Raw genomic sequence first — 13,696 nt, 5'->3', positions numbered from 1 at the left:
TATGACTACCTTCTTTGAAACAAGTAACAGATCCTTAATGGCAGCTATAGTGTTTCTTCTAGGGTTCTTGATGGCAAACCTTGCCACAACAGGTCTCCTCTCTCTCACTGTGCCTCTTTTTATGTGCATGTGTTTATGTGTGATTTATGCATTCACTTATGAAACAATGTGTCAGTGTGCATCATTCTCTATCAAAACTAGTATAGCAAAAGCCATGCATGCTGTCAAAGAGTACAGTTTTAACAGTGGCAACATTGTCAATCTATCTCTTATGTAAGAAATGTTGAAAACAGGATCATTTGCAATATGCAAAGAAGTTCCATGATAGTTTTCAAGATTTCAAGAGGCTTGACAAATTCACTTCATTGCTTAACATGACAAGGACTAGCATCATGCAGTCTGACTCATTTGTGTTGATTCCCATATTGGCATGTTCCTAGCAAAAATAGAATTTTCAGACAAGCCTGAAATATCTTCTTCCCTAAAATCTGCACAAATCTGCTTAATTTGTATCCTATTTGGAGGGATAATTTGAATTATGAGAGTTATCATTATTAACTACCACAACAAGCGTGTTATTTTTTTGTTACTTCATTTTGCAGATGAACAAAGCATATATCTCAAATAGACTTCGTTGTCTTATAAAGTCTTGGTCCTGATTCTGTAACAATCTCTTAGTGCAGCTTGCAATGATTTTCCACACAAGACTATGCTTAAATAAAAATGAAAATGAATATTTTTAAACATTGTTGTGAAAGGAAAAAAAAAAAAAAAAAAAACTCCTTCATTAGAATTAGCAAATGATCCATATTACCCATGTGTCTTATTAATAAGTATGACTAGCACTACCACTACATAGGTAACAACATCAACAACCAAGCTTGACCACCGCACACTCTTGGTGCGATGGTCACTCCACAAGTTAAAATGCTTGTAGGATGTGGGGGACAAGGGCCGTGATTCAAGTCTCCAGAAGTGAGCTTCACACACATATACATTTAGATTAGGATAGAGTAGAATTCTATCTTGTAAAAAAAAAAAAAAACCAAGCTTGACTTCCAAATTTTGGGGTTGGCTATTTATTCTCAATAGATTTGTTAGGGTTGACCAATTCTTTTCTGTCAATCTATTATATCAAAAATTATACTCTTTGTTATTTCCTTAATTATACATCCTTTTAAATTACTTCTATTAATGTTATATTTGGATGCAGGTGCACAATCTGTTGGTGTTTGTTATGGATTGCTTGGCAACGATCTGCCATCTGTGCAAGAAGTTATAGCCCTCTACCAATCAAACAACATCAAGCGAATGAGAATCTATGATCCGAATCAAGCAGTTCTACAAGCCCTTAGTGGCTCTAACATTGAAGTCATGCTAGGTGTCCCCAACTCAGACCTTCCAAGCCTTGCCAACCCTTCCAATGCACAAGCATGGGTACAAAGAAACGTACTAAACTTCTGGCCTAGTGTCAGGTTTCGATACATTGCAATTGGAAATGAAGTGAGTCCTGTTAATGGAGGCACAGCTGGGTTAGCACAATTTGTTCTCCCTGCTTTAACCAAGTATTCAATGCAATTAGATCAGCTGGCCTTAAGGACCAAATCCAGGTTTCAATTGCAATTGACATGACCTTAATAGGAAGCTCCTACCCTCCATCACAAGGGGCTTTCAGAGATGATGTTAGATCATATTTAGACCCAATCATTGGTCACCTAGTATACGCTAAGGCACCCTTACTAGCCAATGTGTACACTTATTGTAAAATAACAGAGAATGAAGAAAACTATTTTCTCATTAATCTCAACAACCAAAATGTACAGAATGAATTAAATGAATAATCAATATCTATGCTCTTTATATACAATCCCAAAACAGAGCTTCGTCCCCTGGCGCCAAAACTAACTAACTGTAATTTAACAAACTAACCAATTACATCTTCACAGCTGTCCTTCTCCTCTAACTGAATTTGTGTTCCTTCACACGTGCAGCTCGTGTGCCTTCATTAATCAATACTCTGCGTTTTGCCTTTCGTCGTTTCACTCTTCAAGTCTTCTTTTCTCCTGTCGTTTTTAGGCTTGCCACTTCTGCCGTTTGTAATGCCTCTAACTTCAACACTCCCCCTCAAGTCCAGAGTATTAGGCTCTGTGACTTGAACTAAGGAAGCTACCTGTGAATGCTTAGATTGCTCCTTCAACAGCTTAGACTGGAAAATGTCTTTTAATCCTAGTTTTTCTGTCAATCTCACAAAAGAGGAAAACCCCAAAGCTTTAGTGAAAATATTTGCAACCTGTGAGTTTGTATCAACATGGAAAGTCTTGATCATACCCTCTAAAATTTTGTCCCTCACTAAGTGACAATCAACTTCTATATGCTTTGTCCTTTCGTGGAAGACTGGGTTTGTTGCTATATACAATGCAGCTTGGTTATCACAAAATAACATGGCAGGTCTTGAATGCTCAACCTTCAAGTCTTTCAACAATTGCAATACCCAAGTAATTTCACAGGCCACACTTGCCATGGCTCTGTACTCGGCTTCAGCTGAAGACCTGGACACAACTCCTTGTTTCTTTGATCTCCAAGAAATCAAGGAATTTCCCAAGTACACTGCATAACCAGTGAGAGACCTCCTTGTATCTGGGCATCCAGCCCAATCCGCATCACAAAAGGACTTAATATGCAACTCTGTTTGCTGGGAAAAATATGCCTTTACCTGGTGACCCTTTAATGAATTGGAGTACCCTGTGTGCTGCCTGCAAGTGTGGTTCTCTTGGCTGTGCAACAAACTGACTCAACCTATGTACTGCATAAGTTAAGTCAGGTCTTGTCAAGGTAAGGTATAAAAGTCTTCCAATCAACCTTCTATACTTGCCTGGTTCTTCTAACAATTTTCCTTCATACTTAGATAACTTCAAGTTTTGTTCCATGGGAAACTTGACAGGTTTGCTGCCAATGAAACCAGTGTCCTTGAAGATTTCCAAAGCATACTTCCTCTGATTGAGACTAATTCCCTCATCAGTCCTAGCCACTTCTAACCCCAGAAAGTACCTCAATGAGCCTAGGTCCTTCAAACCAAACTTAGCATCAAGAACTTTCTTCAAATTGTTGACACAATCAATGTTGTTTCCTGTCAAGAGTATATCATCAACATATACCAATAAAATTGTGAATGAAGCCCCTTGTGTATGAGTGAATAAGGAGTAATCAGACTTGGATTGGACAAACCCCATTTGTAGAATGGTTGAAGAAAACTTTTCAAACCATTGTCTAGATGCTTGTTTAAGATCATAGAGACTCTTGTTCAGTTTGCCAACCAACTGATGATGCTCCCCCTTGTTGTGAAAGCCAGGTGGTAAGCACATGTAGAAATCTTCAAGCAATTCCCCATGGAGAAAAGCATTATTGACATCCAGCTGATGAAGAAACCACCCTTTCAGCAGCAGCTAAGGTCAAAACAATCCTAACTGAGACTGATTTTGCAACTGGAGAGAAAGTTTCTGAGTAGTCCAGCCCAATTTTTGAGTGAAACTTGGCCACAAGCCTAGCTTTGTACCTCTTGCCAATAGGATTTTACTGCTTTTCAGATTTAGACTTTAAAGAGAGAAGCATTGATTTTAGGGAAATTAATGTGGAGGCAAGTGACTCATTAATTTTTAGACAGAATATATATATATATATATATATTTACTGAATAAACAGAATATTGATGATGTGGATTTGTGTATTTTTCACCCGTGGATCTTATGAAGATCTATGGTTAAAAAAAAGTGTAACTCTTATAGAATTACACCAGGTGTAACTTGAATTCATCTATATGTATATATATATATAGAGAGAGAGAGAGAGAGAGAGGTAACAGGTCCATAGAAATTACAAGTTTTCTTTCTGTTCAAATAAATAATTTAAAAATAATCAGAGTTCTTTACGGGGAACTTTTTAAAATTGTAATATGTGAGATGCTATGGGGGAGAGAGTGAGTCCCTTTATAATTGAATGGTAGCCTTAGATTTGGTTCGAAGCAAAATTTACATAAAATTCTTTATTCTTATCTCATTTATTTATAGTTTCTAAGTTGATCGAAAAATCTTAACTTGATTAAGATTTCAAAACTCTAGTATAATAGAATTGCTTTTATTATTAAGGCTTTGACTACAACAACAGAGGCAGTGGTGGACATAGTACTTGGTGGCAGTGCTAATGCTAATCCTTCTGATGATGAGAGTGTTGAGAAGTACGGGTGAACAATTTTAATTTTAATTTTTTGGATTTTTTTAAAATTTTATAATATTCAAAAAATAAAATAAAAATAAAACTAAGTCGTTTTTAACAAACACCAATGGAAGAATTGAATTAAATAAAATTCAAAAATTAAAGTTACAGGCATAATTTGAATTTTGAGCAAAATTATAGAATTAATATTAAAGAATTGTACCTATCTTTTATATAAAGAATTGATAAATCATCAAGTAATAGAGAAAAAGTTGATAAGAACAATTAAGTTATTTTTTAAACTCGGAAACCTAGACAATATTATTGATTCATGCAGGGAACCTAAAGGCTTATATGTACACACATACATATAATTCTGTTTCAGAGATTATAGATCTATTTTGAAAAGTCTATAACTGTTTGACAAGAGATCAAAGATGAAGTCCGACTCGGGACTATCGTCGGTTCAAGAAAGCCTTCTTCCCAAGCGTCCAAAATACATGACCATAAGTCTCTTGAATTTAATCGATTTTATCTCCTACATGTCACTTGTGATTTCTACGCTTTTTCTTCCACCGGAAAATGTGGACAGGGTTCCAGTTCCAGTCTTCTTCAGAGGTCGACTGTCGCTTTATTTTATAATTTTAGGCTCCTTCGGGTTCTCACTTTGGGGTTCCCTCATTGGTAGCTTGATGGAACTCGAACATAAGTGTATGACAAGGGTTGAAAGATTTTTCAGGATTATTGCCGTGGCTTCCACGTTTTCATTACTAGCCGTAGTCGTCTATTTTAGTCTTTGGTTTTGCTTTGTGGGATTTGTTTTCTTTCAGTTTCTGGCACTATTTTTTTCCTGGAAACACTAAGTTTGATGTGAACGTATACATATTTTAATGATTTCTAGTAAATTGAATTTTGGCAGATTTTTAGCTTTTCAGAGAAATTGTGTATAGCTTAACAAAATTGGTGCTTTAAAGTAGGGAAACTTGAATTAGTACATAGTTGAGAAACTGTTTCAAAATAAATAATAAATGTTGTGAATTTCCTAGTGTGATTGTTCGATCAAAAAAAAAAAAAAATAAAACTGGTGTGAGTGAACCCGTAGTATGACTTTGGCTTTTTCAGCAAGCCAATATTTTATGAGTATGGCAAAGCCAAAATAGCATTAGCAAAAGGATAAACATATAATGGTAGTTTGAGTACGGCAAGAATTCTTTCTAAAAATGCTATTGGTTTGATATTTTCTTCACGAATACAAAAAGGTTTTAAGGAATATTTTTTAAAACTTGAACCGATGAAACATAGTGAGGAATCGTAATCCATGGTAATTGCGGAACCAAAATAGAAGCAGAAAATGAGAATTATTGCCGTATTCGTTTTAGGGTGAGTTTGGTTCAGCTTTTTGTAAAAGTGTATAATGAAAAAGTTGAGTTTTCAAAAAGTGCATAATGAAAAAGTGGAGTTTCAAAAAGCTGAGTGTTTGGTAAAAACTGTTAAAAGTGATTTTTGAAAAAGCTGAGTGTTTGGCTAGTATTTATAAAAGTGGCAGTTTGAGGAATAAATTACCAAAAAGGACAATGTATATATAAGAGCATCTTCAGCAGGTTAGACAAATTTTTGTATTGTTTGGACAATCAACTGTGACATTTACTTTTTGATTATCAACTTTTTTAATCTTTATTTTTTAATCAAATTTATTCTTTTTTAATATTTATTTTTCCTTTTTCTATTCATTCTCAACAATTATATTTTTCAACAAAAAGTGTTACATCTACAATATTTTTTTGCAATACTTTCACAAGAATCATAACAAAATTTTATATGGAAAGTTGTTACTAGTTCTAATTTAAACCCACCACTGAAATTATATTTTTACTTATCAATATTAGCTAATTACTTAAAATTTATTGTGAAAATATTGTGAAAATATTGTAGTAGTATTTTTAAATTGTAATTTCTAATTGTTTGACTTCTTTCATCCATACGTTTACTCTTTTTTTTTTTCTTTTTTTTTTTTTTTTCTCTTGCATTTTATCCACCACACACATATACCCAAGGACCTTCATCTCTCTTTTTCCTTTATATTCCAGAGCCTTCTTTCTCTTCATTTCCCAAACGTGATTCCAGAGCCTTCCTTTTTGGGCTTTCTCATTCTCTGCTCTCTCTCTTTATTTATTTATTTATTTTTACTTGATTCCATAAATTCTCTAGCTCTCTCTGTAATACTTGATTCTATAATCTTGCTTGCCTTTTGGTGTCATTATCTTCAAACACACGTAGACACGCATGGAGAGAAAGGAGAAATCGTCTTTGCTCCACCACACCGCCACTGCTGCTCCTCCTATCAGATCGGCTTCTATTTTTTTTTTTCTTGATCATTTATTGTTCTAATTTTTTTTTTCTGTTCTTGATCTGCTGTTGTTGTTGTAATTGCACTCACTCCAGCTGCTGTTCTTGATCTGCTGTTTTTTTTTCTGTTTTTTTCGGTTCTTGATCTGCTGTTGTTGTTGTAATTGAAGGGTAATTTTGGTAATTGCACTCACTCCAACGGATACATTATAAACGCCCACTCCAGCTTTTAGTTTATGGACTGAAACATGTCCATAAACTGAAACGCACATTCCTTCGTAAATGTAAAACGCAGCTTTTGTCAAAAAGTTACGTTTTGTGCTCACCAAACACTGAAGTTGGGCTGGCTTTTTCAAAAAGCCAACTTTTGGGCTCAAAACGCCCAAACAAACGGCCACTTAGTCCCCAACAAAAAACTATAAACAAAATTCTCAGAAGTTTCAAGGCCATTGGTGTAACATCCCAACTTAATTGCATATTTAATTTGTGGTTTATATGCATGCTATTATTTTAATTACTTTTAAGTACATGAAGCTTTGATTTTTTTTAAAGACTATGATAATGGAAATGGCTAGTTGCATATATATATATATATTTAGTATGATGCATAGTTGGTTTTAATTAACATATATGCATGAATTGTGATTGTGAAATTTCACTCCCATGCAACCAATGAGAATTCAATACAAGTAATACTAAAGCAACATGCAAGTTGACAAACCAAAAGCCAAGACTTGCCGGCCATGCCAAATTACTAAGAGCCATTTCCTTGACCTTTCTCAAGCATTAGAACTCCAAGAAGTTATCCCCTTAATTTTTCCACGGGTACACACACATAAATCAGAAAAGTCCACTCCTTATCTTCTTGGCTGCTCAAAAGTCTCTCTTTATCTTTTCTTTTGCTGAACCAGAAGTTCAGCACTCTTTCTCTTCTCCTTCTTCTTTATTCTGGTTTCTTTCTTCTTCCCCTCTCACACGGCTGTAACTCTCTTTCACCCTCTCACCAAAAATCATAGACAACTCTCTCTAAGAGAAAATTAAGAGCCTAAACACTAAGGTTCATCTTCAAAGTGTGTGGAAGTAAGTTAAAGCTCATCTGATTTTGTGTACTGGAATAGTATGATTGTTTGTTTATTTCATCTTTATCCTCTGTTCTTTTGTGAGACTGAACTTGTATTCTGTTTTTGTAAGTTAAAGAGTGATGTGTGTTATGAGCTATTGGATGCTTATTAGGTTTTAATATGATATTTATAGGTATAAAAATACCCAAACGAAATTAAGGCCAATTGCTATTTGTTGATGATTTAGAAAGAACATGCACTGAAGCTGTCCCTGTGACAGATTTGATGTTTACACAAAAAAAATTCGTATTAAATCATGTTTTGAATTAGGATGCTAGAGTATTTACGAACCCTAAGACATGTAGGGTTGTTATGGAAGTGGTCTCACAGTATTGGATGAGTATAAAAATAATGGTGTAATTTCTAAGTTGCATGAGTTCTGCCAGGACAGATTTGAACATGTTTTATTGTATGATTTTTAATAAATCATGGGTTTATGTTTTGACTCCGAAAATTTTTATGATATATACTGGACATACAGAGGAGTAACTCTGTAAAATTTCAGACTTTTGGATGTTTTTGAGTCAGCCCATTCGTATTTTACAAATAGGGCTTTTGCGCTGTAATGACCAGTAAACAGGGTAGGAAAACTTTGACTTTGTGGATTTAATTTTGAAGATAGGGTGATTTGGCTATAATTTATATGCTCATCCTTGGTTATGTTGGAGCATGTGTAAATGTATGCCTGGTTTCTCTATGGTTGGATGCATAATGTGTTTAATATTGTAGCATATGCTTTGGGAACTTTTTGTGATGGAATTAAGATTTTCTTGAGTTTGAGAGTTAGGTATGATTGAGAAAAGTTTAAATACTTAGGAAGAGGTTTTCAATAATAAGTTTTGGTTTTTCATTTAGGTGACGAGAACGAGAACACGGACACTTGAGCTCCTCTGTACAATCTCTCGTCTTCGNATATGCTATTGAATATACTTATCCTAATATTACAAGCAAGATAAGTTTTGGCAATGGCAGTGAAGTTGTGGGTGATGGTGTGGTTTCAACACCAATGTTTGTAGCTGGAGAACAATATAATGTGACACTAGAAGGAATTAGTGTTGGAGACACATATGTGCCCTTTAACTCTTCAGGTAAGGTTTCTAAGGGCAACATTTTAATCGATTCAGGATCAACACTATTCGCTTTGCCACCAGATTTTTATAATCGTTTAGAGGTGGAAGTGAAGAAGCGGATTTCAATTGAACCCATGAAAAATGATACTCTTTTGCGGAACCGGCTTTGCTATAGAACTGAAATTACTAATGATAATGGACCAATTTTGACTGTCCATTTTGAAGGTGCAGATGTGGAGTTAAAGCCTATGCAAACTTTCAATCAACCGGTTAGAGGATATGATATTTACTGCTTTGCAATTATAAATCATGCAAAAACTGAATTGGCAGATTTGGGTGACCAAGGATTATATGGCAACTATGTTCAAGCTAATTTTTTGATTGGGTTTGACTTGGAAACAAGGATGGTCTCCTTCAAGCCGACTGATTGCACCAAACTGTAGAGTTTGGCACTTTCATGTAACCTATACAATCAATGAAAGATATATACCTACCCGTGTATTAATCTATGTAATATGTTTCTGAAAGTGGACCAAATTGTATCTCCTCTCCAGATAAACAGGGGGTGGAGGGTGAGATCACCAGTTTAGTTCTCTATGGTCCAATAGTTATATTTTCCTATTAAATGAATTTGAAAGAGAAATGTTGAAATTTATTGTGGGGCATGTGTGATCCAAGGTTCAAAGATTTCATTTCTTCTTATGTCCTATAAAATAGGAAAAAGAAGTTTGTATATATATCTTCTATATTTCTTCTGTTCCTTAGAGCGTTGGGATATTTATTTCCCTTTTATTTTAGACAATTGAGGTTACATGTTGAAGATTGTACGTAAGAGTAGGCCCACACATGTAGAATCTGAATCTGTAAGTAAAAAGTTAAGAGACCATGCTGTCTAAATCTGGTTCTAGTATGACATTACAGAAGCTAATTTCCCCACACACTGTCCAGACCATAATGAATTGACCAAGGTTTTGATGTGTTATTATTGGTGTTTCCTAGGTGTAAAGAGTAACCTCTTAACCAATTCTCTTCCCAATCCCTGATGAAACCAAGTCCCGGATTACCGATTACACTTTACATCTGTTTTGAGTTTAATGCATGGGGATTGGGGGGCTGTCCAAAATATATAGCGGCTCACATACACTGGTGTTCATTCTAATTTTAGAAATGGAAAAATGGAATTCATTAGCTAGGTTTATAATTTTATGTATGCACCTTGAAGGAAAGGAGATTTTTTGATAGAATATTAATGCGTTCATAGATAATCATGACTGCCAAATAGTGTAGGCTACCAAGGCACCCCTTGGGTTGTAATAACATGTTGCTTGCAAGGATCATTTTCTCTTTATTCTCTCTCCTTTATTTTATTTTAACATATAAAAAAAAAAATTAGAATAGAATTAGGATCACAAAATCAAGGAATAATACGAATGAAAATATCGTGAACAAGAACAACACACAAAAAGTGGGGCATGAGATTTCTATTTGTAAGTTGAGATGCTCAGTTAGTTTTTCCATAACAACAGATACTTTCTCTAGAGAGAGAGTGTGTTGCTTTACTCAGGTTTGGTGGCTAGAACTTGAACTAGTGTCATGTTGCCAGCCTCTACTGGGTCTCATTGCTTTGCCTCACGAGTCTTGCCTTACTACCTTAGTTTTTCAGCCTTCCTCTCAAGTAGCAATGTTTTTGCTCAGTCTCTCTCTTTCCTTGCATTTTTGATGGAATGGTTTTGGGAATTTATTGTGTGAGATCAATTTGGTTTTGGTTAAATTTTTAAAGGGCCTGGTCTAATTGGTTGAATGATTGGGCTCAATTTTCTTGAGCTTTTCTCTAGGTGATTTTTTGGTTGGGTCAATCTTTTTTGGGCTCTTCATTTGTTTTTTAAAGGCATTTTTTTAAAGATGGTCAATGATGTTGTTAAGGGGCCAAGTGTAAATTTATTGGACAAACTTGCTAAGGTTAATTACCCCTACACACACAAACTAGTATTTATTTATTTATTTCATTTTTTGGGGGATGGGGAGAGGCAGGGAAAGCCCTCTAAGACCAAAGAATGACTTTGTCCTTAACACTAAGCTCTAGCCACCAGATTTGAGTATAGTGGCATGATATTAATTTCTCCCTCTTATATAATGTGATAAGGAAATCAACATTTAACTGAGTGAGTAGGGATAATTGAAAGAACTATATCGGTAAGTAGAACGACATTTAAGTGACTTATGTGCTTAGCCCAACGCAAAGATAGTGTAATGAAGTTTCATGCTGGTCACATTTTTGTAACTAGAAGAATGGGCAAATATGAGGTTCCTGGTCAAGAAGCGGTCATGTGTGCATTTCCATACAATATATTTTAAATTATTTGGGCGACAAATGCCAAATCCAACTCTAACATTTGGTAGAAGTTTTTGAAGGAAGCTATTGGTATCAAAAAAGGTACTTGTTGCCTTGACGGAACAAATTGGATCAATAGATGGCCATATTTGGATTTGCTGGATTCTAGCAATTAATCAGTTAATATGATAGCGTAACAAAGCTTTTTAATTGAGAGTCTTGTTCCACTAATGGGCCAATAAATCGTTGTCTTAGAGGACCACCAAGCAACCAATTATTTAGTAACTTAACTGTACTGTTCACTAATATTGCTTTAATGCATACTAATTGGTGATTGCTTCAAGATCCGAGGTTTACAATTGGATGGAAGGTTGTGTTAGCCACATTTGGGATATAACTCAAAAGCATTAATAACATGCTTGCTAGTTAGGGTTCTTTGTAATCTCTTATATACCCAAAATCCGCCTAATAAGTAATAAACACTCTATGCAGAAGCAGGACTCTGTACACAACAACATATCTATCTCAGCATACCCATCTTGTGGCTAATAACATGCTTGCTATTTAAGTGCATATTTAGCATGCGGAACAATACCGTTATCGATATCTCTAAAAAAATGGATATCTTCAAAAATGTGCAATTTAGAGGGTTTATAATTCAATTTGCCTTTGATAATTTGTAGAGAGTCGAGCATGCTCACTTTGGTCTTCTTAGTTCTTATTACTAAGCAATTAGATAGCACTCTTGCTAAACTTAACATATATATATTCAGGTGCTTAAGGAAAAAATTAGGCACACAAGATCCGCAAAATCAGCAAGTTTTAGCTTAATTGAGTCAAAGGTTCTTCTATCCAAAAAGTGAACAACATCAGGTGCGGGACTATAGTAAACTTGAACATTGTCTCCAAATTGGCACGCATATTCATCTTTGTATCTATAAATAAGTCAGCATATGTATTTATTCTTAAGTTTGTTCATTGGTACCAAGGTGCTAGTATGTCAACAGCATGAATGTGATAGAACCTTCTCCTTAAGAGAGAGAACATTTTGTAATACAAAATAAAATCTAATGTGTAAATTTACAATGTCAAGGCACCCAATTGAACCAAAGTAGTCTAACCCCTTTTTAGCAAATAAAAAAAGGCAACAACATTTAGTAACAATTTACTAAACTTGAGTTCCATATTTCACTTTTCCTCTGGCCAATATAATTTTGTGCGTGTGCGTGTGCGTGTACGAGTGCATGCTGAATATATAAATTTCAGTTTGGACCATAAGTCCATAACAGGATGTGTGATTCTCTCTCTCTCTCTCTCTCTCTCTCTCTTTGAGCAAAGGATGTATGATTCTCTCAATATACCTGCCACATATTATTGAAGTAATTTTGGTTACACCCAATCCAAATCTCAAAATCACAATGGGCATATATGCTAAGAAATGGTTTTATGTGATGATTTCTTTGGTATTAATTTCATAATATTAAAATTTTTCTTAGTTATACAAATCCAATTGGTTTTTTCCCTTCTTCTTTGTGGAAGGAAATGATTTTTCTTGGTGTGGAATTTTTTCTTCTTCTTTAATACGAAAAAAAACAGTTTCTTATTGGAAGCAATAGGGTAATATATTGTTGTAAAGGGTTTGACTTTTTTGTCCAATGGCCCTCTCACATAGAGAAGACAAGACTCTTTTAAAAACATAAGTTTGATTTCTTTAAAGTTGTTCGAGTGTTTGTTTGTTTTTCTATAAGAAAATTATTAGGTATTGGGGCTTTGGGTTCTATCCCCCACAAAACAATGGGTCCCTTAATGTTGCTAGAAAAAACTAAAAATTATTAAAATGTAAGAATAGAAGATAGGGGAAAAATCTTTCCTATCAAATACTAATAATTTTGAGAAATATTTCAAGAAAATGTCACTTGTTGAGTATCACAGATTCAATTATTGATACCCTTTTGCATGCTTCTAATGAAGGTAGATGAATATCTTATATGAAAAAAAGTTAAACCAAAAGAAAAGTTTCATGGTTTCAATTTTAAGATTTTATTTTACTTAAAACAAGAGGGATAAATAAAGTTCAAATTAAACAGTTATACCAAATCAAATGACATCATCCTTGTAATAACATGTATCTTGCATGCAAGGATCATTCCCTTTTTATCTTTTCTCATTTATTTTTATTTTAACATACAAAACATTAGAATAGAATTGGGATCACAAAATCAATGAATAATTTGAATGAAAATATTGCGAACAAAAGTAATGCACAAAGAGTGGGGCACAAGATTTCTCTTTGTAAGTTGAGATGTTGAGTTAGTTTTTCCATAACAACAAATACTTTGTCGAGAGAGAGAGAGAGAGAGAGAGAGAGAGAGAGAGAGAGAGAGAGAGAGAGAGAGAGAGCAAGGATGGAACCATCCTTGGACTAGGTGGGCAACAGCTCCCCCAAAACTAGATTTTTTAATATTATTATATATATGTGTACTAATTTTAGCAATTTTGTTCTATAAAATTACATTTTGTTTCCTTTAACAATATCATTAATTCTTTTATGAGTAATGTTATATTCAAAAACCTTTTTATAACATTTTTATAAACTATTTTGATTGCAAATTCTTATT

At 34.4% G+C, this 13,696-nt stretch overlaps 1 protein-coding gene and 1 pseudogene across 1 annotated transcript; both read left to right on the top strand.

The window, feature by feature from the left end:
* Positions 1-1,194: 1,194 nt before the first annotated feature.
* Positions 1,195-1,841, top strand: LOC111988592 (glucan endo-1,3-beta-glucosidase, basic vacuolar isoform-like; annotated as a pseudogene).
* A 6,841-nt stretch (positions 1,842-8,682) lies between these two features.
* On the top strand, positions 8,683-9,189 carry LOC112026285 (aspartic proteinase CDR1). Its single transcript, XM_024058974.2, has one exon. The coding sequence runs from the start codon at positions 8,683-8,685 to the stop codon at positions 9,187-9,189; it is 507 nt and encodes a 168-aa protein (XP_023914742.2).
* Positions 9,190-13,696: the final 4,507 nt, after the last annotated feature.

The sequence above is a fragment of the Quercus suber genome, unplaced genomic scaffold, assembly GCF_002906115.3.
Source record: "Quercus suber isolate HL8 unplaced genomic scaffold, Cork oak 2.0 scaffold_27, whole genome shotgun sequence".
In the NCBI taxonomy this organism is placed as follows: Eukaryota; Viridiplantae; Streptophyta; class Magnoliopsida; order Fagales; family Fagaceae; genus Quercus; species Quercus suber.
Note: the sequence above shows the minus strand (reverse complement) of the source record. Positions and strands in the feature narration are given on the sequence as shown.